Raw genomic sequence first — 26,226 nt, forward strand, 5'->3', positions numbered from 1 at the left:
TGTTGAACTAAATCACAAGACATTATGTGCATCCTGTTTGTCAAAAGGGTATATTTGCAGTATCTGGGGAACGTCTAAGGGTATTAGTTGAAAGTTTCAGGAAATGCCGAGGTGGACACCGAACTAACCAAAAATACATCATGTGCATCCAGGTTGTCAATAGGGCATATCTGCTTAATTTTAGGAACGGCTAAAGGTATTAAGTTGAAAATTCCAGGGAATATTAAGGGGGGGGGGGGTGTTGAACGAAATCAAAAGACACTACATGCATCCAGGGTACCAAAAGGGGGGGGGATCTGCTAACTAAACCAAAACACACGTGCATCCAGGTTGTCAAAATTATGTGCAGTACATGCAATATCTCAGGAATGGCTAAAGGTATTAAGTTTACATCTCTGGGAATGTTGAGGAGGATTTTAAACTGAATCAAAAGACGCCATGTGTATCCGGTCTGTATAAAGGGGAATGTGCAATATTTCAAGAATGGCTTAGTGTGTTAAGTTGAAACTTTCGCGGAATGTTGAGGAGGATGCTAAACTAAATTAGAGGATGATATGTGTGTCCAGCCTGTAAAAGGGGCGTTTGTGCAGTATTTCAGGAGTGGTTAAGGTTATTAAGTTGAAACTTCCAAGAAATGTTGAGAGGGATTTTGAACTAAACCTAAGGACGTTTTGTACATCCAGGTTGTCAAAGTAAATCTGATATAAAAAAAAATTATTCATAAAATTAACCAATAATAAAACTTTGGACTAAGAAAGGAACAAGAAATAATTAAAAAGATTTTTTTTTTAATGGGGCGAGTCTTTTGAGAACCAACTTGAAACTTTTGTAGAATAAGGGGAGAGGAAGTAGAAGAGTCAAAGAGGAGTTCCGAATCCTTCGTCCCCAAGAACAATGGCCAGAAATAAATGTATTGTATCCCCCCCACCCCTTAAAGGGGAAAACCATTTTATTTTTCATTTAACTGTCAGACGTTCCTCTCATTATAGTCCTAGAAAGCGGGATTGAACCTCGTTTTTCAAACAACTTACTGTTTGAAATACGGTCAAAATAGTCTGTACACAGTTTCTTTGGAACACATCTAATAAATTCAGGAGTGGCACACATCTAGTAAATTCAGATATTAAGTTTAAACTTTCAGAGAATGTCGAGAGGGATGTTGGACTAAATCACAAGACATTATGCGCATCCTGTTTGTCAAAAGGGTGTATTTGCAGTATCTGGGGAACGTCTAAGGGTATTAGTTGAATGTTTCAGGAAATGCCGAGGTGGACACCGAACTAACCAAAAATACATCATGTGCATCCAGGTTGTCAATAAGGCATATCTGCAATATTTCAGGAACGGCTAAAAGTATTAAGTTAAAAATTCCAGGTAATATTGAGGAGGGGGGTGTTGAACTAAATCAAAAGACACTAAATGCATCCAGGGTACCAAAAGGGGGGGATCTGTTAACTAAATCAAAACACACGCGCATCCAGGTTGTCAAAATCCTGTGCAGTACATGCAATATCTCAGGAATGGCTAAAGGTATTAAGTTTACATTTCTGGGAATGTTGAGGAGGATTTGAAACTGAATCAGAAGACGCCATGTGTATCCGGTCTGTATAAAGGGGAATGTACAATATTTCAAGAACGGCTTAGTGTGTTAAGTTGAAACTTTCGCGGAATGTTGAGGAGGATGCTAAACTAAATTAGAGGATGATATGTGTGTCCAGCCTTTAAAAGGGGCGTTTGTGCAGTATTTCAGGAGTGGTTAAGGTTATTAAGTTGAAACTTCCAAGAAATGTTCAGAGGGATATTGAACTAAACCTAAGGACGTTTTGTACATCCAGGTTGTCAACGTAAACATGATATAAAAAATATTATTCATAAAATTAACCAATAATAAAACTTTGGACTAAGAAAGGAACAAGAAATAATTAAAAAGATTTTTTTATTTAAGGGACGAGTTTTGTGTGAACCAACATGAAACTTTTGTAGAATAAGGGGGGAGGAAGTAGAAGTGTCAAAGAGGAGTTCCGAATCCTTCGTCCCTTAGAATAATGGCCAGAAATAAATGTTTTGTATCCCCCCACCCCTTAAAGGGGAAAACTATTTTATATCTCATCTAACTGTCAGACCGGTATATTTGTAAAACATGTGTGGGCCTGTAAAAATAAGCCAATTAGTGTCGTGTAAAATTCATTAGTTTATAACATTTTAGGTATTTTGCTATTGGTGTGAAACCTACAAAGATACTTCTTCGGAAGTCATAAAAAGGCTTAATATTTTTGGAGGATAATTATGTCTGATCCCTCAGCCTTCATTGGCATATGCCTAGTTTTGAACATGCGATTAGTATCTATATTTATATCCGAATATATTATATCCGAATATTTGTATCCAAACATATCTTTTGGATAAAAAAAACACATACAAATTAAATTAAAAGAAAATGAGTTTTATGATACCAAACAAGCAGAAATTACAAAGAGGAAAAAATATAAGGAATCAGAAGGGGCTGTAACCAGTTTTTTACGATAACGTTTGACCTTTTTTAGCATAACGGTACGAAAATCTAATGTGTTTAGACGTACTTACTGAACAAAACAAAGGAAGATTATTCTAAAAGTTAGAGAGCTGTCGCCCACTCCTTAACTCTCCCTTCTTTAATTCAAAACTCAAATTTTGTTATTTCAACGCTTCAGCAACGAAAACGCCAGTTTAGTTAGATTTCAATTAAACAATGAAAGTTTCAGTTCAAAGGGTTTGAAAGGCGTTCGGTTGGATTCTGATGGATATCTCTTAACATTTCGTCTTATGGCATTTTGTTCCATTTTGAACTAAATGAACAAAAACGTAGACGTATTGTAGATGAACATCTACAATAAATATCATCGCAAAAATGCCCGCATTAAAGAACTTGTCGAGGCCGTATAGTTGCGGCCGCGCTTGTGGGGGCATTGCGTTAAAGCCCTGGAAATGAACTTTCATTTCATAATTTTCAGATTCTTTAAAGGGGAAAGGATTGTTAGTGAATTTCCTCGCAACTGCAATTAAACGATATGAATCTTTCATTCTCTACTGAAAACAATAGGGATCGGAGCCGTCACTGTCACGTATTAAGCTCCCATTTTGCACGCGAATAGAAGGTTAGTTTTCTTGAAGAACTCATCATGGAAAGTCGAGAAATCTGAGCCTAAAACCTGCTTTTATTGGTCTTTATAGTAACCGTTTTTCTACAATAACCGTTTATTTTGGATAGACTACACATCTGTTTGGGGATGAATGTGCCACTGAAGTGGTATTATGGTCTCCGTGAGGCCATATATAGATATTTATGATGGCTCTAAATCAAATGACTATCTCAGAAATTTCACTTTATAATACACATTTAGGACCTATTCAGGTCAAAGTTTCTCTTATGCAGCACAAAATAACCCTCAAGGTGAGCTCTATTTTTAATTAGAAACTATATTCCTATAGTTCCGTTGGAAGGAATTTTCTTATAAAATTAGATGTCAAAATATAGAGGGTCAAAATATAGTCCCTTCTGGGAAAAAAATGCATCTGCGACTCTCCGTCTTCTATATTTTTACTAGTAAAGGGATGTTTGGTCTAGGGAAGGTACATGCAAAGGGGAAGAGGCGTTGGGTCCTTGCTCACTCCCTCCGGAAACTCCTAAGTTTTCTTGAGTTTCTGTACACTTCTTAGTAAAATTATCAAACAGTGATTTTTTTTGTTACTGTACCTCTAAAAATTTTGTTTATTATAGACCCTCCTCCAAAAATAGCTTACTATCCTATCCAGGGGGTGTGGTCAACCCCTTCTCTCGGTTGGGGAGTGGCTTGATTTTGTACAATTTTTGGTCGCGTTGATATGATTCGGCCGAGCAAAAAGAGACAAAAAAAGGTTCATCAAGTTAAAATTCAAGTAGGTACAAGAGTTTCTAAGCTCCAGCTAGAGACCCTCTTTCATCTGTTTTTTTTTCGGAATCATAGGCCCGTTATTCAAATAATAATGACTAAATTCAAAAAACTTTGCCCATCTAAAACAGCAAAAAGTAATTTTTCTACATATATCGTTTTCATAATTCATTTTTACGGTATTAGTTGATATTGACAGGGCCACTCCTTAATTGCCGTCCATTACCATGAAGGGTTTCTTCTAGTATTGTTTCAGAGTATCAGCATAAATACAACCTATAAAAGGAGCTACCGATGAAGCAAAACGAGTCTCAAAACAACCCAATAAAATCAAGGACTTTTGGGAAAGTCAACTAGAAACTTTACTAGTAGGCTTATTTTATATACTTGTATGTCTAATTGCAAGGTACATGTGCTTCGTGCGTTGATTTGAATTTAGGAGTAACAAAATCAGGTAAAAGAGAAAGAATAGAAATCAAAATATTTTCTTCCTTATTTTGTATTTTTAGTATACTGAATCTGTTTTTCGTTTTAACGTAATTACTTTGTTTTTCTAATCAAAATATTTGAAAAAGGATTAAAACGGCTTTGGAACCTTTTTTGAAACCATTTAAATGGGCTTCATGTATATTTGTATTTTAATGGGAGGGGGGGGGGGTAAAAATGAAAAAAAAAACGGCACTAGACCTAAAAGTCCTAATCAGATGTGTTGATCTCTGCTTCACGACCCTTCATCTGGGAAGTGCAATGGGAGGCTGGGTGGCAGCTACACAGTACGTTTGCATCCCCCATTTTGCCTTCCCCATATCCTCCAAGTATCTGTTTAGAACTGGGTTCCACCTTTTGGGGGAGGTGGGTCTCCCTTATACTGAAGTTAAAAATTCTTTGTGCAATTTCGTATAGTGTGTTAATATTTCCCTAATATATTTCTAAGTAAAATCTTTTACCATGAAGTGTAATCTCCTAAAAAAAACTAAAAACAATCCAATATACCTGCCCGGTAAAAAGCCTCTTTCAATATTGGTAAATGCCAGTTTCCGCCATAACACATATCACTGAAAGGGGGGGGGTAGCCCCTCTCCCGCATCTCATAGGTGTTCCCTTATTTCAAGATTTAATTCGTCTTTAATTCAATTAAAAAATATATTCTTTTTCTCGTGTGCGTTTAAGAACATCCGATTCATTTTGTAGCTAAATGAAAAAAACAAATTTTGTTCAAATGAAAGTACAGAGTGACAATAAAACTTGAAACAGACATAAATCATTCAGTATATGAGGGGGCTATCACTCATTAATCCCCCCTTTGCTCTTTACATTCAAGCATTAAAGAACTGGGGAAAAGTGAAGCTGCAGTGCTAAGAGTGGGTTGGTTGAGCAGGTGACAGTCACCCTTATATACGGAATAACTTCTATCCGTTTAGAGTTTAAATGTCGCTCTTTGCTTTCGCTTGAAATTGCTTGCTTTTATATTTAGTTTCTGTTCATTTCTATTGTATACTCAGGAGCCCCTGAACCGTGAGGAGGGCTATTCCCATTTCTACTCAAAATTAACTCTTTTAATCAAAATTCAAGTTCTGCACAGATATTCTTCGATGAAAAGCGGTCGGTGCTTCGGTGCCCGGGTCGACTTTCTAGGGCAGTGACTGGCTAATTTCGGTAATGAAGAATTTGTAGGTATCTAATGATGGGTATTCCGACTGCTAATTCCGACATTCAGGAAAAATTATAAAGTAATATAGACAACATAATGTTGTTTCTGAAAGATACAGATAGGATGATTACCTGAAAAAAAAACGTTTGGGTAGGAAAACATAAGTCGATTATTCATTAATACTTCCATGTAATATTATACGTATATTTGTATATATGATATTTAAAAAATGGTATTTATCATTAGAGAATATAATATAAAAGTTTACAGACTATGTAAGCTATGAATTCTAGTTCAAAAAGTATTAAACAGTTCCTAATACTCCTAGCCTAGTTTCCAGATTATACAGATTTTCTTAACTTAACTTAATTTGCAGATACTTAGTTACTGATAACTTAAATTGCACGTATAGAAAGTCGGCAAAAGGTAAATCTGGTACGTAGACCATGAATATGCACCTTGTTTTTGTTTTGAACGATCATGTTCAGCCCCTCCCCCCCCCCCCCGCCCATAAAACAAGCGTCGATATAGGTCCGAGAACAACATTACCAGAAGTTGAATTGATACAGAAAAAAATTGGACATCTAATGCAGAAAAAAGTCACGACTATGTCAATTTACCAACCGCCCATCCACCCTCCACCCTAAACGTGACCACCCCAAACTTTTAGAATCCAATAAGCAACTTTTCACAACTAGGGAAATCATTGATTTTAATTTGAAAAAAAAACACAGATAATTTGAAACTGCAAAAGGATTGGAGATTCATAACATTTTTTTAATTAAAAACATGTCTTCTTCATCTTCGATTTGAATCTGAGCACTAGATCAACTAGTTTCTTTGCAAGATTTGTTGGCAATGTCGCATTAGATTTTGATGATATTTCGATGACAGCAGCATACGCTGTTTATCTCACATTGAAACGATTGTCTGCAATAAGAAGGGCGCTGTCACCATGTAGCACCCATATTACATGACTATGCTGTACTAAAATATTTTCGGGCAGCAAGAGAATGAAAGATTAATTTTTACCTTAACTCTAAAGATTAGCTTAACTCTAACGGTTCATTTCTACCCTCCTCATTTTCCCGAACCTTCTATTATATGTGTCTGAAAGACACTATATGTGTCTGAAGTGTCGACACAACCCTCCAGGGCCCCGGGGAAGATGTTGTAAGTTATGCCCTGGGGCATATATGGCTCTTATGGAAGGGATGCTCGAATAAACTTCAGAGAGGGCTCATTTGAATGGAAATTGAAAGTTATAGTTCACTTTTTAAGAATTAAAGAGATCAAAAGGCAACTAACCTGCACCCCCACGCCCTTTTTTCCCAAACCCATCCGACAAAAATTTTGAGATAGCCATTTTTTTTTAATATCAGATAACAAAAACTCCTGTGTCGACACAAACCCCCATTTGAGATAACCATTTCGTTAAAATTAGTTCAAGGGTTAGATAACAAAACTTCCTGTGTCGACACAACCCCCCAGGGCCTGGGGGCAGGCGTTGTGAGTTATTCCCCGGGGGTGTATATGGTTCTTATGGAAGGAAGGCTCTTATAAACTTCAGAGAGGCTCATTTGATTGGAATGTGAAAGTTCTAGCTAACTTTTTAAGAGTCAAAAGAGATTGAATGAAAACTAGCCCCCCCCCCCACGCCCTTACATAACATTACAATAATTATTAATCAATTGGGAGCCAAACTTACTTGTTTAATAAACTTTTTTGCACTAAATAAGTAGTACACTGAACAAAAACTAAATTTCATACTTATCATGTATTTTAGACCCCGGCGCCGCGCCGATGTGGGAAGACTGGTGGCGGCGGGGCCAAAAACAGCGCGCCGTGCCGCGCCGCCGGTAAGACGTCGGCGGCGCGCCGCCGGCGCGATCAATTTTGCCCGCAAACATTAATGTTTTCATCAGTCTTTCTCAAATCACAGCTTAAATTTACAACAGATTCGAGACTATTCATGAGTTCAAAAATTCACAAGTCGCTGGCAGGAAAATGGTCTTCTTCGTTATTCATCAAGAGAAGTAGAAATCTGGTAGAAACGAAATGGCTGTGGCGTTTCAGAACCCTTGCATAATACGAGTAGTTCAAATATCTATTAGCTATGTATCCTTAACATAAATAATTATCAAAATTAGTAGTTTTTTTCATCGAGCATTACTGCATACAAAACTTCAAATACCGTATATCAAAATTCGTCAGTTATCTCGGTAAAAGCTTTGAATATAACTTTGAACTTAGAAGCTTAATTTTTTCATAATGACCTTTGCCTATATGTTTTGTCACCTTTAAAACAGTTGAAATGGGTGACTTTGATATTGATTGTTTTTTTTTTTTTGCTCTTTTGGATTCCTAAAAAGCCTTCTTGTATTAAACACTGGTTTTTAATAACAATTTAAAAAAATACATTTTAAAGTTTTTTGGCTTCTTTATAGAATATATATCATGTAGGCTAAGGCTAAACTGCTGCTTTTTATTGCTTTTGGCTGCTCTTTAGGATATTATTCATTTTTCCTTTTGGGGATTCATTCCAAGTTATAACCTGATAAATGCCTAATATCAGTCAAATTATAAACTACATCTAAAAGTAGTAAATACATGTTGAACACTCTTCATGAGAACACTTCAATTACAATAACACAAAAAACACTTAATAGTTATTCGCTATGAAAAAAAATGAAGTCCCAGCTATTTTCTTAGGTAAAAAATGAAAATTTCATCCGTTTTAAGTGTAATTAAATGAAATAATATGCAGACTGAAGTACCCCCAGGAAGATATTGTGATGTTCATCCTAGTTCGTCACTTTTAATCCAAGCAAAATGTTAGGACACTTAGTATCAGTTATTGAGTTTAAGCTTTGATTTCCAAATGCTCACAAAAATTACCAAATTTAAGATCCCCACCTCTTTGATCCTCACCCAGGCTCAAAGCTTTTGCTATGGTCATTTCCATGGAAATATCCAAAGAGTTTCTTATTAAAATAGCTTTCAAGCGTAGTTAGGGGTATTTAGCCTTTTTGGTTTTTCTTTAAAGCTTTGAAGAAAGTGTTATAATATTCCAAATGTTACATTTGTTATATTTGTGCATATTTTTGGTAATCATTTGTGGGGTGACGGAATTTTTTAAACCACTGTAGATACGTAAAAACGTTGCAACATCTAGTAACCTGACGTCATAAGACTGTCAAAGACTCCTCCTTGAACCTCCCAAATTGAAATCTTTATTATGACCTGGCCTTTTAATGTAACTTGGGCACTGGACAAAGGGCACCATTGTCACTCGAGCGCAACGTTAGGTCGGGATGTCGATATCGCTTTCGTCACACCAATTCGTTTTAGTGTGAATCTGCCTGGTACTTATGAATGAATGTTTTCAAAGTAAACCCGTTTCATCAATAAGAAAAAAACAGGGTGGACGCATATGTCCCTTTCCCTTTGGACGATAAAACCATGCAAGTGCTGTATCAAGTGTAACTCACGAAAATCTTGTTAATTCGTGTCAACTTTTCAACTTTTTGGCATCCCTGCTTTCAAAAAAAAGTCAAGGTACTACCACTTAAATATAATAACTCCCTATCCCCCTCCTCTAGATACCACCTTGATAGGATACCGTCTCTGCTTTAGATAAAAAAAATAATTAACTTATTGGCACCCCTGCTCTCAAAAAACAAAATCGAGGTATTATCATTTAAATATCATAGCTCACTACACCCCCCCCCTCTGGATACCACATTGATAGGATGCCGTCTGTGCTTTAAATAAAAAAAAATAACTTTTTGGGATCCCTGCTTTCAATAAAAAAATTTCGAGATATTATTATTTAAATGTAACACCTCCCTACCCTCCCTCCCTCTGGATACCACCTTGATAGGATACCGTCTCAGCTTTAATTAGAAAAATAATTTACTTAATAATTAACTAGGTCATTATATGGTTCAAACAAACACGCAGAATAACATTAAATAGCTTAGTGTTCCTTGAAAAAAATTGAGGGTATGAGTAAAGGGGCACAAAGATAACAACAAAAATGTCGGAATTATTCAGATATACCTCAAATTATTGGGAAACTGAGTCATAGATTCGCCGTGGCATTCAATAAGATCCAAAGAATCTAATTAAAAGGGAGCACACACAAAAGCCAAATTAGGCCAGTAGCCTCTGAGAAATCGCAAAATACCCAAGACAATGAACAAGTCCTAATCGAGGGCCCTGGGTCTATTTAAATATTTCAATGGTTTCCCAGGGAATTTGATATCATTTACTCCTGTCTCCACTTTAAATGAAAAAAATAATTATCTTTTTGGCATCCCTGCTTTCAATAAAAAAAAAAAAAATGAGGTATTATCATTTAAAAATGATAGCCCCCTATCCCCCCTCCCCTATATGCCATAATTTACAATTTATTTATGAATCATATTTTTGGGGTAGCTTCCGGTTCAATCTTTAATTCCCCAACCTTGTACATAGCTTATTCTATAGCAAAATTTTGTCTCAATAGAAGGTTTTTGTCAACATATGAAGAACTGTGTATAATGCAATATTTGCAATTGCATATTGCATCTGTCTGGTTTTTATGCAAAGTAAATAAAAGAGACGAAAATTAATGAACAAGAGAGTAGTGAAGAATTTTGGTATGCAAAGTAATATTTGGCAGGGAAAGTCACTGGTGATAAATCGCTAGGGGTGGCACCGTGATCGCGTGATTTTCATGGATTCGGGGAACCAATTTTTTTTTTCGGGGTGACCCACAGATTTTCGGGGAAATACCCGAAAATTCGGGGATAGTGCAAGCCCTGCTTGCTTTCTAATCAGGAAAATCGAAATACTAAACCACACGAGAAGGAACAACCGACTTTGCGGTTGACGCAATAAAGAATTGCCGCACAATTAATTTAACGTCAACCGAACGCCGCCACCTCCGCCGGCGGTGGCGCGCCGTTGGCGTGCTGGCGGCGTTACGACACTTCGGCCGCGGTCGACCGGGCCTCTCGTCGGCGGCGTTCGGTCGATCCGCCGGCGTGGCGCCGGGGTCTAATGTATTTATTAATGCAAACAATATGCTTTCATTTCCTTGTAAAGTTTGAGCCGGGCAGGTTCGTATGTTGTTGTTTTTTATTTTTGGCATGATTCCATGTTCTCATCCATAAGACGACTAGCTAAATCTGTACAAAAATATTTTTGGGCAGCAAGAGAATGAAAGATTAATTTTTACCTTAACTCTAAAGATTAGCTTAACTCTAACGGTTCATTTTTACCCTCCCCATTTTCCCCAACCTCCTACTACATGTGTCTGAAAGACACTATATGTGTCTGAAGTGTCGACACAACCCCCCAGGGCCTGAGAGAAGTAGTTGTAAGTTATGCCCTGGGGGCATATATGGCTCTTACGGAAGGGATGCTGGTATAAACTTCAGAGAGGGCTCATTTGATTGGAAATTGAAAGTTATAGTTCACTTTTTAAGAATTAAAGAGACCCAAGGGCAACTAGCCTGCAATCCCACGCCCTTTTCCCCCAAACCCATCTGATAAAAATTTTGAGATAGCCATTTTTTTTAAATATCAAATATCAGATAACAAAAACTCCCGTGTCGACACAAACCCCCATTTGAGATAATTATTACATCAAAAATAGTTCAAGGGTCATATAGCAAAATTTCCTGTGTCGACACAAACCCCCAGGGCCTGGAGGCAGGCGTTGTAAGTTATGTCCTGGGGGTGTATGTGGTTCTTATGGAAGCGGAATCTGAAAGTTCTAGTTCACTTTTTAAGAGTCAAAAGAGATTGAACGACAACTAGCCCCCCCTCCACGCCCTTTTTTCCCCCAAATCCATCAAATTAAAAATTTTAGATAGCCATTTTGTAAAAAATAGCTAAAAGGTTAGATAACAAAAACTCTGGTGCCAACACAACCCCCTAGGGCCCGGGGGCAGGCATTGTAAGTTATGCCCTAGGGCAGTGGTCGACAACTGATTAGCCAAAGAGCCAAATATGAACATTACAATAATTTTTAAAGAATTAGGAGCCAAATTTACTTGTTTAGTAAACTTTTTTTGCACTAAATAAGTAGTACACTGAATGAAAACTAAATTTCATACTTACCATGTATTTATTAATGCAAACAATATGCTTTGATTTCCTTGTTAAGTTTGAGTCGGGGATGTTTGTATGTTGTTGTTTTTTGTTTTTTTGTTTTTTTTGGCATGATTCCAAGTCCTCATCCTTAAGACGACTTCTCAGTTTACTTTTGATAATGTTCATGCTTGAAAAAGAATTGTCTGCATATACGTGCAGAACCGAAAAGAGAAAGAACAGCAAACACAAGCTATTTCAGCTTATCGTAAGAGTCAGGAATGCTATTCCAAGCGTTAAAAGAAAGAACAGCGCTATTCCAAGCGTTAAAAGTGCTCATTTCTTCCTTCTCCAGGTCATTCAAAGCAGATCACTTGTGTTGGGAACTAAGATTGAATTTGTTCCTCCTCCAATTTTCCCAATTCAACACAAAGACGTTCGAATTTAGAGTGCCACATCTCCTTGTTTTTTAAAATCCAGCAACTGTATTTCTAAGCTACCAATGTCAATTTCAAAAGGGGAAAATTTCAACCCAGTTATTGTAGTATTAAGAGGATTTTTGACAAATGCTAAAATTCCTCTGCTATTTTTAAATTCCTGAAAGGGAAGCTGAGAAGCGCTTCCCTCATATTTAAAATTATTGTTTTAAAATGGCGTTTATCAATAGAGAAATTATTTTCTTGGCGATGCTTCAGCGGGCTTGATAAGCAAAATTATGTTTCCCTTTCAAAATCCTGAGCAAATATGGATGTTTTTTTTAAAATGTTATTGCTTCTTCTAACATCGAAAAAAATGAGTTTGCTTGCCCTTGTAGTTTACGATTAAGCTGATTTAGATGAGATGCAACATATACCATGACATAGAAGTTTTAGATCCACTGATCGTTTGTTAGTTCTGGATAGTGAGCGCCCTTCTCAAGGAGAAATGCATGAATTTCCGGAAAAGGGAACGTGAAACGTTCTAAAACCAACCCTCTTGATAACCAACGTACCTTGTTATGAAGCAGAAGTTCAGTGTACTCGCTCTCCATTTCAAATAAAAATCATTTAATTGGGAATGATTAAGAGCTTAGGCTAAAATGGAGTTGATAATGGTAATCATCAATTCCATAAATTTACAAATTTTTTCTGGAAATGTTTGTGCACAAAGCACTTCTTGGTTAATTATAAAATGGTAAACAAGTATCTCGTGATTAATTTCTGTTTCAAAATAGCAACAAACTGCTATTCTTACGCCGGTCATACTTTTGGCCCCATCTGTTGAAATCAGCACAATTTTATCGAGGGGAATATGATGCTTATACATGTACTCAATTACAGCACTTCCGATATTTTTGTCACGGTTCTGACCTTTGAGGGGTAGTAATCCTAAAAGTTCTTCTTTAGGGACAGCATGTTGCAGACTTGTCAGCTGTTATTGATAAAGCCAAAACCAATTTCAGATCTTCAATATGCTGTGTGTTTATGCTCAAACAAATTTTAATTGTTATAATTTTAATGGTTTTCGAAGACAATGGTAACTCTTTAATTCTTTTCAGAATATCTGCTTTGTTTTTAAAATGTTTTAACTGAAGCAAAATATTCTACATGTTCCCAATTTATAGAAGAATTTAATGTATCAAAAAAAGATAGAATTTTTTCTTACTAAGCTTTTTTTTGTAATGAAAATATTATTACGCCTTCCGTGGATATTTGTGCCAGAACCACACTTAAGGGACCGAAGAGCCACACGCGGCTCCGGAGTCGCACTTTGCCAACCACTGCCCTAGGGGCATATATGGTTGTTATGGAAGAGATGCTTGTATATACTTCAGAGAGGGCTAATTTGTGGGAAAGTTCTTGTTCACTTTTTAAGAGTCAAAAGAGATCGGAGGGCAACTAGCCTTCCCCCTTCCACACCCTTTTTTCCCAAATGCATCAGGTAAAAATTTTGAGATAGCTATGTTGTTAAAAAAAAAGTTAAAAGGTGAGATAACAAAAACTCTGGTGTCAATACAACCTCCCAGGGCCTGGGGGAAGTCGTTGCAAGTTATGCCCTGGGGGCATATATGTCTCTTATGGAATGGATGCTCGTATAAACTTCAGAGAGGGCTCATTTGATTAGAAATTCAAAGTTCTACTTCAATTTTCAAAAATCAAAAGAGATCCAAGGGCAACTGCCCCCCCCCTCCGTCCCCACGCTCTTTTTTCCCAAACCCATCCGATAAAAATTTTGAGATAACCATTTTTTTTAAAAATAGTTCAAACATCTGATAACAAAAACTCCGGTGTCGACACAACCCCCAAGGCCCGGGGGCAGGCGTTGTAAATTATTCCCTGGAGGCATATACGGTTCTCATGGAAGGGATGCTCGTATAAACTTCAGAGAGTGCTCATTTGATTGGAAATTGAAAGTTCTAGTTCACTTTTTAAGAGTCAAAAGTGGTCGGAGGGCAGTTAGCCTTCTCCCCTCCCCACCCTCCCCCCCAAATGCATCAGATCAAAATATTGATATAGCCATTCTGTCAAAAAAAATTCAAAGTTCAGATAACAAAAAACCTGTTTCAACAAAACCCACCGGAGCCAAGGAGCAGACGTTGTAAGTTGGGGGCAAATATGGTTCTTATAGAAGATATGGGCGTATAAACTTAAGAGAGGGCTCATTTGATTTGAAATTAAAAGTTCTAGTTCACTTCTTCAGAGTCAAAAAAGATCGGAGGGCTACTAGCCCCTCCCCCTCCACACTTTTTTCCCCAAAGCCCATCCGATACAAATTTTAAGATGGCCATTTTGTTAGAAATAGTTCAAATACCAGATATTAAAACCCCGGGGTCGACATTGATTTAAAATTAAAAGTTCTAGTTTACTTTTATAGAGTCAAAAGAGATCGAAGGGCAATTAGCCCCCCGACGTCCTTTTTTCCCCAAACTCATTTGATAAAAATTTTGAGATAGCTATTTTGTTAAAAATAATTCAAACATCAGATAATAAAAACTCCGAGGTTGGCACAAACCCTCAGAGCCCGAGGGCAAGCGTTTTAAGTCATATCCCGGGATATATAAGGTTTTCATGCAAGGAGAGGTCGTATAAACTTCAGAACTGGCTCATTTGATTTGAAATTGAATGTTCTTGTTTACTTTTTATGATTCAAAAGGGATTGGAGGGCATCTACCTCACACACACACACACACATACTGTTTTTTTCCAAATGCATCCGATCAAAATTTTGAGATTGCCAGTTTGTTTCAAGTAGTCCAACGATCAGATAACAAAAACTTGTCTGGGTTAACATACCCCCCCCCCGAGCCCGGGGGAGGGGATGTAACTTATGCTGCGGGGGCATATAAGGTTTTAATGGAAGAGATGGTCGTATAAACTTTGGAAGGGACTTAAATGACACACCCCTAGCATTAAATCCAACCCCCTAATATCCTCACATTTGCAGTGCAAATGGGAGGATAGCTCTATATGCTGCTAGTGTAAAGTTATTTTAGTTTTTTAAATTAATTTTTTTCTGTTACTAAGTTTTAGATAATAGAAAACTAAAAGTTATAAAGCCAATAAGGCTTTAATGTTTATTGTTTTTTTAGTTGTGCACTAAGATTAGTGAAAACAGGACCACCACGGGAAGGTTGTGCACAGGCAGCCCCGCCCACCACCTATCATTAAACCCGACCCCCTAATATCCTCCTATTTGCAGCGCAAATGTCAAACAGCTACGGTTTTGGGTTTGAATTCCCCCCATTCCTGGGGGAAAGGGTTGTAAGCTATATTAGCAGCCCATCGTTAACATATAATGCTTCTATGGAAAGCGTGGTCGTATTAAACTTTGGAGGAAGTTCATTCAACTGGGAATTGAAATTTATTATGCCCCTTTTCAGAATCGAAAGTGATCAAAAAGGAACAATCCCCCCCCCTCTTTTGCCTTTTTTCCCAAATGTATCATATCAAAAATTTTAAATAACCATTTTTTTTCAAAATAGTCAAAAAATCAAATTACTATACCATAGGGGGTTGAAAAACCCTCCATAACCTCCGGGGCAAGGATTTCAACTTATGTAAGTCGATTGTAATTAGATTATAAGGGTTTTATGGAAGGGGTGGTCATATTAACTTTGGAGGGGGCTCATTTGATCTGAAATTGAAACTTCTAGTTCTTTTTGAAGAGTCTAAAGTGATCAATAGGCAACTAGCCCACGCCCCGCTTTCTCACAGGGTATCCAATTAAATTTTTGAGATTGCCATTTTGTTCAAAAAAGTTTAAAGGCACCATGCTTCCGGGGTTGAACCCCCGCCCCTAACCCCGGGGAAATCGGTCTGAGTTACAGAACTTGCTTATTATTACTTTAACGCCTTTTTACTTCAATACTTGGATTTAGGGATTTACGTGGCAACTTCGATTTGCGGTGCACAAGCTATAAGATATAGAGGTTGCTTATTGTTACTTTGATACTTTGTTTAATTTTATATTATTTTGCTTTGTTATTTTTTACTTTAGTATTGTTACTTTGATACTAGTTTTGATACTTTAATGAACATTTGATATTGAAAAAAAAGTTTTATTTTGAAATAAGTAATTTTTAAAACTTGAAACTTTTTGCAATCAAAAACGAACAAAAATTAATTAAAAAAACTTTCCAAAAAAGAAGTTTTCTCAACGAAAAGTAAAGGGCATTTTAACTTAAGTTTAGCAGATACAAATACCTGTTAAAATTCAAACCCAAAACGACCAGAAATTACTATTGAAGAATAAATGAAACCCAAAAACGAACAGAAATTAAATAAACAATCATAGCAACAAAACATACAAGAAGTAATAATATAAACGAAAAATAAATCTTAAAGCGAGTAATGCTTAAATTGAATATGCAAATCATGCTTAAAACGGAAAAAATTATTTTGCTATTGAAGTCTAAATGAAACCCGAAACGAACAGATATTAAATAAACAATCAATGCAAACAAACATACAATAGATATTAATATAAATTAATAAATAAATCTTAAAACGAGAGAAACTTAAATTGAATACGCAAATCAAGCTTGAAACGAACAAGAATAACTGCAAACAAGAGTATGTGTATCGCCTCCTTCTCTCACTGTAAAAGTCTAAAACTTTCTCCGTCATTGGCGCTTTACTGAAAACGAATTATATTATAAATATTTCCTTTTGTACTTAATATTGAAAATAAATACTAAAATTACAGTAAAATTTTGAACTGATGAGCTTTCAGCATTATACATCAAATATTCAATTTAATTTATTAGTTCTTTCGAAGATTGCTCGAGAGGAATATAGTTTCACTGCAAACAAGAGTTTGGATACTACCCCCTTCCGTAATTGTAAAAGACTAAAGCCTACTGCGTCATTGGCGCTTCACTTAAAACGAATTATATTACAAATATTTTCTTTTCCAGTTCTTACAGCATTGAAAATGAAAAAAGAAATTACAGTGAAAAAAACCTTGAAGTGAAGGATGTTTCAACAATTAATATAATTATATATCAAACATTCAATTTGATTTTCTTTATACTTTCCAAGACTGTTCAAGACACACAAAGTTTTCAGTAAAGCGCCAATGACGAAGTAGGTTTTAGACTTTTACAGTGAGAGAAGGAGGCGATACCCAAACTCTTGAAAATGAAAATAAGATTACAGTGAAATAAAATCTTGAACTGATGGATCTTTCAACAATTAAAATCATTACATATCAAATATTCAATTTGATTTTGTTTATACTTTCCAAGACTGTTCAAGACACCTATAGTTTTCAGTAAAGCGCCAATGATGCAGTAGGTTTTAGACTGTTACAGTGAAAGAAGGAGGCGATACCCAAACTCTTGCTTGGAGTTATTTTTGTTCGTTTCAAGCTTGATTTGCATATTCAATTTAAGTTTCAACTCGTTTTAAGATGTATTTATTCTTTAAATTAGTATCTACTGTATGTTTATTTGCATTGATTCTTTATTTAATCTCTGTTTGTTTTGGATTTCATTATGCTTTAATAGTAATTTCTGGTCGTTTTGGGTTTGAATTTTAACAGGTATTTGTATCTGCTCAACTTAAGTTTTTTAAAATGACCTTTACTTTTCTTTGAAAAACTTCTTTTACGGAAAGTTTTTTTTATTTAATCAACAGGAAAACCTAGAATGTTCTAGTTGAGAGGATACAGCTCTCTTCTAAATGTGGGGTTTATAAACATTTTTTCTTTTCAGAAGAAACTTCCACTAAAATCAGAAAAAGTGAAAACACTGGTTACAAGATTTGTTTGGTGTATTTTGGCTAGAAATACCAATAGCCTAGGATCCTGTTGTAAGTGACAAGATGGCACGGGCGGATCCAGGATTTTTTTTAGAAGGGGGGCGCAAAATAGATTGATCCGATAAAAAAATTTAAGGGAGGGGGGGGCAAAATAGGTTAATCCGATAAACTTGCGTTAGGATCAAGTTTAATTAACGTAAACTTGCGGTAATTAAGTAAATTAAACTACTTTAGACTAAGCTAGGAGGAGGGGGGTGCACCCCCCTCACCCCCCCTCTGGATCCACCACTGCAAGATTGTTGATTTAACAGTGGCTAATAATAACAAATGTATATATATATATATATATATATATATATATATATATATATATATATATATATATATATATATATATATATATATATATATATATATATATATATATATATATATATATATATATATATATATATATATATATATATATATATTTTAACTGGTTGTGTTTGTTACGAAATCAGGTTTAAAAACCGACATCTTCATGTATAAGTATAGATAATAATGTATCTATGTTACCACATAAAGTGTGAGTTAGTCCTTTTTGTTTTGAGAAGGATGTCATGCATTAAACATTACTATACAGGTTTCTGATACATATATTACTCTGAGGTAATGTTCGGAAGATACTAATAATAATAACAGTTGTTCTTTTTAGGAAATTAGGGGACAATAATATTCATGGCTACTCAACAAGGATTTTTTATGATGCTAGTTCTTTTTGCTGTCACACTGGAGTTATTCCCTTGTCCTGCCCATGCTATACACTGCAGATATTTTAAGCCGTTGTAAGTATTTTTAGAAATTAATAATGAAATAATTTAATGGGCTTTGTATTACATGATATAAATTTTAAAGAAACAAACTTAAAACGATACTATACGACTGTTAGTCGTATAATAAACTTATTAACTAAAATATGAGTAAAAAAAAACTTATCGAAAATAAGCAGAAATGGTTGCTTTTAAATGCACCTTTCACTCACCCTAAGTCAATTACTGTATAATGCCTCCCGCAAGCAATAATTAATACAGGGAGCAGGAACGGGAGATTTAGTTTCGGGCGAGAGGCAAAGGCTTCGAGGAAAGTACCATACAGGGTAAATTTTACGGGAAATACACAGAAATCATATGGACATCGTAATAATATCCAGATTGAGAGGGCAGGGGGGGGGATAAAAAAAACCTTCAGTGTTCCTGACCACAGGCATTACAAAGCCTCTAAAGGTAATTGCCAAAACAAAACGAAAACAAAACGATTGCCAAAACTAGAATAGGGTTGCTAAGTCTTAGCATCGAAATCGCAATAACAAGAAATACTCTAAACTAAATATAGAACTGATGGTTTTGTTTCCACTCTGGCTCAAGATCCCCCAGATAATTTCAACAAGAGCAACAATTACTTTTTAAATTTTTCAATAAATTTAAATCTGAGCCAATAATTCCTATACGCCACAGATCAAGAATTTGTATAGGAAAAAAATAGCCAAGCATGTCAATAAAAAAAAACAACTCAATTTTTAGCTGTAAATGTTGGTCACTATTTAGTTGCATCATTTTGTCGAAGGATTGTTCGATGTTTAAGCTTTAAGTTTAAAAGGGTTGTTAAGTTTTTAGAGTTAAAAGGCTAGTTTAGATCGAACTAACACAGGTTTCGGTGCTGATTCGTAATAACTAGTGTTTTTTGTTTACCAACTTTGGCTTTCAGATAAGAAAAACATCCAGATCACAAACTGCTCTCAAAAACAAATTTGACCTGCAACATTTAAACAAGAAGAGTTTACTATTACGAAAACTTGAGTTATGTTTTCAGGCCACATGAGGTTCAACCTAGAATTGGACGTGCATTATGGATACTCTCGTACTGGAAATGATAACATGTGTATCAGTAGTAAAGAATTAAAATATGAGTCACCTTATTAGTAGGTCCTACCTCCCCCCCCCCATCCACAAAGAAAACAATGATATTGCAATTAATTGGCATCCTCCTTAAACTAACTTCTGTGTTAGGGTGGGCTACTTCGGCTGGACTATTGACGTTTCCGATTCTTATGCATAAGATATGAATATGTAAATATATTTTTGAAAGATTTATAGTGAATTAGCTATTACTGGAAAAAGACTTTAAACAGAGAAATCTTTAGAAATAAGAATAGAAAAAATAAAAGCAAAGCACAAAATACGAACCAAAAATATTTTAAAGTGAACATAATAATGGAAACACACATATCAAAATAATTAAAAGAGCTCTTGGCAGGGGCTGCAGTTAGAAGATGAGAGGCAAGAAGAATTGGGGAATTTGCCCCTTATTTTTGTTTTGCCTCGACCCCCTAGCTTTGGAAAATATCTACTCCTTTGTTTCATCAGAAATTAGATTTTTTGCTATTTTCACTAGCAAAAAAATATGAAAAAGCAACAAAATCACAAACCTAGATTTATAAAAATGCATTTTGCCCCAGTCCCTCCCCCCTACATTTTCGTGAATCGGCGCCACTGGTTCTTAAATTTTCACTTTAAGTATCCTCCTCCTCTCTAAAAACTGAAGTGAAATGTAAAAACTCATTCGGTTTTTATTTTATAGGATTGGTATATCATGTGAGGAGATTCGATTAGAAATCATAAGACGATCACGATTGATAGACCCTACAGATCAATGTGCTAGTAGTGTTTGGTCATGTCTTGAATGTTGTCTATACAAGGTATGGCTCCCTTGATTCACTTTTACCAGACGCCTAGCATAACGTAGAGCACACATAAGATAAAAAATCAACCAAAAGTAGAATCTTGTGATTGTAAATAGGCTGAAAGTGCATTTTCCCTGAAATTACAATTATCCGAATAATTCAATGGGCAATTACCTAAAAAACACCCGAATGACAAAAATGTCCCCCATTTATAACACGGTTTTTACTATACCAACTGATAAACATGAGAGCCTGATAAAACATATATTTAAAACTAAGCAATGTTAATGCTAGCTGAGATTGTTCTTTAAACGTAAGGACAACCATTTCAAACCAATAAACAAATTAACAAAATTTTGTTGACAGTGTGTCTCTACTTGACATAAATTATAATAAAAACAAAGCAAAAATAAATTAAGTTAGATGCTTACTTTATTTGCTTAGATACAAGTTGAGTAGACAGAAACTGCTTCATTTTTCTCCTATCCCTGTAACTTCATCAGAACAAAAAAAGAAAGCCCAAGTGTTTAACTAATGTTCAGTTCAGAAAGAGTATTAAGAGCTTATTTCTAGCTATCTAATTTATATCTCTGCTAGTACAATTTCAGTCGTGAAAGAAGTATGTAAGTGATGAATGTGAACCTTGCGGTATCTGCAAATGGGTTGATTGAACTGAGGGAGTTGTGTTTTGGTTTTGTCTCATTTATTTTTTTCTGCGTCACTAATTTTAGTTTCTTGTTAAAATTGGCATATGTGGTTTTACGGGACTAGTAGCCCTCTGCCTCGATTGACCAATATAATATCACATCTTGGAAAGTGGTGTATAATTTTTATCCAGCGGCTAAAAGGACGTTTTGCTTGTCTTCCAGCTAAAGACTACTGGTTGTGGATCTGAATTTTTGTTGTCAATATTAGAGATAACTATCTCTATTGTTCCCCCCACCTTTTGTTTCTTTGAGCCAGTTTTCGGTTGCCGAGTGGAAAGCTTTGTTCGAAAAAATCATGTGTGCATGCCTCTTGTATATAGACAATAACTTTCAAAACTAAACTGTTCCTAAGCTTTTCTAACAACATGATCGTATTTCTAGTCTGAAATAAACTATTGAAAACTAAGCATTGAGAAGTCTCATCAAGATTTGGAGAGACATTTCCTTGGGGTTTATTATCCACTTTTAATTCAATGTTGCTGCAAGAATATTTTTGATGAAAATTTATAAAAACCGGAATCCTTCCCTATTCACAGATGATTATTTTTATTTTTAATGATACAACTCAGCTCGTTTTAACACAGACTTTGATTAGAAAAAGTTATTTGGGAATATTCATTTACAATTCTTCCATTTTTCAGATCCTCATTCGAACATGGTATCGGAGAGAATTAGAAGCAAAAAGACAGAAAGCACTAGAAACAGAGAATCAATTCTATATCGATTCCTTGCAATTTAATTGATACATGCTGCTCATTTTCAAAATATGATCTCTGTTTTGTCGAAGAAAATGTTGTAAATGCTGAGCATCTTGATGGAAATTTCCATATACACATATATTTTATTCATCATGAATTCGCAAGCCTCCTTCCTTCTTTCAAAAACAGGTAGAACCAAAGATCTCCAGCAATTTCTTGGAAGGTTGCCAATGAAGGAACCTTAAGCTAGAACAATGCAAAGAGCTAACGCTGTGGCAGTAACGCTGGGTCTCTTATTTTCAGGAATAAAATGCTAAAAAATTAACGAAAAAATATTCTTGTGACCCAAGAAACAATGAATTTAGTGATTGGCATAGGCTGAAATTAAATTATAAGTAATCATCTATTCATCAGTGCAACAAAATGTATATGGGTGATGCTAATGAGATTTTTAACGGCACTTATGTTTGTGACAGTTTTTCATGTTAGACTGTTTTTCAGTAGTTCGTTGGAGTATTTATCTTTCTGGTAGTTAATTATTGTATATTATTCCTAAGTTATATATATATATATATATATATATATATATATATATATATATATATATATATATATATATATATATATATATATATATATATTATATATATATATATATTATATATATATATATATATATATATATATATATATATATATATATATATATATATATATATATATATATATATATATATATTATGCATATTATATATACATAGTAAAGATGTAATTATGTAGTGTTATAGTCATATACTTTGATTAAAGTAAGTTGTTAACTAGTGTCTGTTTCAATATCACTCTTTACTTTTTGTTGAGGACCTTTGCTTTCTTTTTACTACTACTAACAATTCACTGCAACGCCAAGCCGCCTGTGGTCAATACGGCTGCGCCGGCTCCTTCTCCATCCTATTTTATTCAAAACTTTGCTCTTTAACCCCTCCTAAGATGTTCAATTTCCTTTAAATGTCTCATTGAGACTTCTTCCCACTCATATGGGGACAACCTGCTTTTGTTTGGCCCCAGATGGATGGCCAAAAAGAATAATCTTTGGCGATCTGTTGTCATTCATCTGTAAAACGTATCCCAGCCATCCATGGGCGCCCATAAGCTGAATTCCAGGGGGGGGGCAAACTTGGTCTAATTGGCAATTTTAATTATATTAATAGAAAACAAAATTTCCGAAAAATAATTTTTAAAAAGAAAAGTAAGGGCTATTTCAAGATTAAACTCATCAAATACGAATGCCTTTTAAAATTCAATATTATAACTCCCAGAAAATACTATTAAGGAATCAATGAAACCCAAAAGGAACAGAAATTAAATAAACAATCATAGCAAAAAACGTACAATAAACAATAACATAAATGAATAAATAGATCTTAAAGCAAGGAATGCTCGGACTGAATATAGAAGTCAAGCTTAAAACGAAAAAAAATATTTTACTTTTGAAGTCTAAAGGAAACTAAAAACAAACAGAAAGTAAACAAACAATCAATGCGAATAAACATAAAATACATATTAATGTGAATGAATAAATAAATCTTACAACAAGTGAAACTTAAATTGAATATGCAAATCAAGTTTGAATCGAATAAAAATAACTACAAACAAGAGTTTTGGTATCGCCTCACCGCAGAAGCCTAAAACCTACTGCGTCATCGGCGTCTTACTGAAAACTATATGAGTCTTGAACCGTCTTGGAAAATATAAACAAAATCAAATTGAATATTGGATATATAATGATGAAAGATCCATCAGTTCAAGGTTTTTTTCAGTGTAATTTTTATTTTCATTTTCAATGCTGTAAGAACTGGAAAAGAATAAATTTGTAATATACGAGTAATTCGTTTTCTGCGCAGCGCGAATGCCGCATATGGTTTTTGGTTTTTACAGTTAAAGAAGGGGGCAGTATCCAAGTTTGGTTTGTAGTGAAACTATATTTGTCTTGACCAATCTTGGAAAGAACTAATAAATTAAACTGAATATTTGATGAATAATGATATTAATTGCTGAAAGCTCATCAGTTCAAAATTTTTCTGTAATTTTAATATTTATTTTCAGTATTAAGTACAAAAGAAAACATTTGTAATATAATTCGTTTTCAGTAAAGCGCCAATGATGCAGTAGGTTTTAGGCTTCTGCAGTGAGGCGATACCCAAACTCTTGTTTGTAGTTATTTTTATTCGATTCAAACTTGATTTGCATATTCAATAATCTGTCTTTTGAAAATGTCTTTTTTCAAAAGACACGAACAAAATCGTCTAAAGGAACCTGAAGTGCTATCTCTGACATTTCCGTTGCTTCTTTATTCCCGTCACTTTCAGATGTAAAATTTAGAGTATTATGGAATGGTTTTAGTTGTCCCCTTTCTGAATCATTCGAGTTTGGAAAAGTCCCCTCTGAAGACGTTATCCCTTTTTAAGATAGCTGGTATTTTCCTGCTGGCAATTTCCCCGCGTTAAATTCCACCCAGGATAAATTTATTAGTTAATTTTCATTCACACTAGCGATAAATTCCTTTATTAACTTGTATTAATATCTATTGTATGTTTTTTTGCATTGATTTTTAATTTAATGATTGTTTATATGCCCTCCAGGGCATAACTTACAGCGCCTACCCCCGGGCCCGGGTGGGCTGTGTCGACACCGGAGTTTTTGTTATCAGAACTTGGAACTATTTTAACAAAATGTCTATTCCAAATTTTTTATCTGATGCGTTTAGGACGTGGAGGAGGGGGGCTAGTTGCCCTCCAATCTCTTTTGACTCTTAAAAAGTGAACAAGAACTTTCAATTTCCAATCAAATGAGCCATCTCTAAAGTTTATACGAGCATCCCTTCCATAAGAAATAATGGGAAGGATTCGGGGAATCGTGAAAATTACAACCCTTGCCCTGAGGGCTGTGGGGGAGATGTCATCCTCAAAGACCTAATTTCCAGAACTTATCACTACGTTTAATAAAATGGCTGTCTCAAAATTTTGATTGGATGTGTTTGGGGAAAAGGTGGGCGTGAGAGGGGGGTTAGTTGCCCTCAAATTACTTTCGACTATTAAAAAGGGCATTAGCCCTTTGAATTTCCAATCGAATGAGCCTTTTTTGAAGTTTCTACGACACCACCTCCTATAAAAACCTTATATACCCCCAGGGTATAACTTAAAACCCTTGCCTTGAGGGTTGTGGGGAGTGTCCTCCTCAAAAACATATTTTCTATCTGAAAATCAACTATGCTGAACAAAATGACTATCTCAAAATTTTGATTGGATGTTTTTTGGGGGAATGAAGGGCGTGGGAGGAGGAGGGGGCTAGTTGCCCTCCAATAACTTTCGACTATTAAAACGGGCACTAGCCCTTTGAATTTCCACTCGAATGAGCCTTTTTTGAAGTTTCTACGACAATAACTTATATAAAAATCTTATATGCCCTCAGGGCATAACTTCAAATCCTTGCCCTAAGGGTTGAGGGGGGGTGTCCTCCTCAAAGACATATTTTCTATCTGGAACTCAACTACGCTGAACAAAATCGATATCTCAAAATTTTGATTGGATGTGTTTGGGGGAATGATCGGCGTGGGGGGGGGGGGCTAGTTGCCCTCATCACTTTCGACTATTAAAAAGGGCACTAGCCCTTTGAATTTCTAATCGAATGTGCCTTTTTTGAAGTTTCTACGACAACGCCTTCTATAAAAACCTTATATGCCCCCAGGGCATAACTTAAAACCCTTGCCCTGAGGGTTGTGGGGAGATTATCCTCCTCAAAAACATATTTTCTATCTGGAAATCAACTATGCTGAACGAAATGGCTGTCTCAAAATTTTAATTGGATGTGTTTGGGGTACCGATGGGCGTGGGGGGGGGCAAGTTGCCTTCGATCGCTTTAGAATTTGAAAAAGTGCACTAGCCCTTTGAATTTCCAAATGATTGAGACTTTTTTGAAGTTTCTACGAAAACGACTTCTATAAAAACCTTATATGTCCCCCAGGGCATAACTTAAAACCCTTGCCCGGAGGGTTGAGGGGGAGTGTCCTCCTCAAAAACATATTTTCTATCTGGAAATCAACTAAGCTGAACAAAATGGCTATCTCAAAATATTGATTGGATGTGTTTGGGGTAATTATGGGCGTGGGGGGGGGGGCTAGTTGCCCTCCAGTCGCTTTCGACTTATTAAAAAGGGCACTAGCC

At 35.5% G+C, this 26,226-nt stretch overlaps 1 protein-coding gene across 3 annotated transcripts; it reads left to right on the forward strand.

Moving 5' to 3' along the window:
• The first annotated feature begins 3,176 nt into the window (after window positions 1-3,176).
• On the forward strand, window positions 3,177-22,557 carry LOC148954054 (uncharacterized). 3 transcript variants are annotated; one of them, XM_089086900.1, is made up of 4 exons: window positions 3,177-3,430; window positions 18,577-18,706; window positions 20,499-20,616; window positions 21,950-22,557. In XM_089086900.1, exons 2-4 carry the CDS (start codon window positions 18,600-18,602, stop codon window positions 22,049-22,051), a joined length of 327 nt encoding a protein of 108 aa, XP_088943026.1. In that variant the 5' UTR covers window positions 3,177-3,430; window positions 18,577-18,599; the 3' UTR covers window positions 22,052-22,557. The 3 variants fall into 3 exon arrangements, with proteins under 3 accessions (XP_088943026.1, XP_088943027.1, XP_088943024.1); XM_089086901.1 differs by having other exon boundaries at window positions 3,177-3,391; XM_089086898.1 differs by lacking the exon at window positions 3,177-3,430 and adding an exon at window positions 4,249-4,362.
• Window positions 22,558-26,226: the final 3,669 nt, after the last annotated feature.

The sequence above is a fragment of the Artemia sp. Qi Xiang Cuo genome, chromosome 3, assembly GCF_049724085.1.
Source record: "Artemia sp. Qi Xiang Cuo chromosome 3, ASM4972408v1, whole genome shotgun sequence".
Lineage (NCBI taxonomy): Eukaryota > Metazoa > Arthropoda > Branchiopoda > Anostraca > Artemiidae > Artemia > Artemia sp. Qi Xiang Cuo.

What these genes read in the sequence shown, in the direction of transcription:
- LOC148954054 (XM_089086900.1), top strand. Translation starts at nt 18,600, where the DNA reads ATGGCTACTCAACAAGGATTTTTTATGATGCTAGTTCTTTTTGCTGTC. An exon ending in TGCAGATATTTTAAGCCGTT is followed by an intron (nt 18,707 to 20,498) that starts GTAAGTATTTTT and finishes TTTATTTTATAG; the next exon opens with GATTGGTATATCATGTGAGG. An exon ending in TTGAATGTTGTCTATACAAG is followed by an intron (nt 20,617 to 21,949) that starts GTATGGCTCCCT and finishes TCCATTTTTCAG; the next exon opens with ATCCTCATTCGAACATGGTA.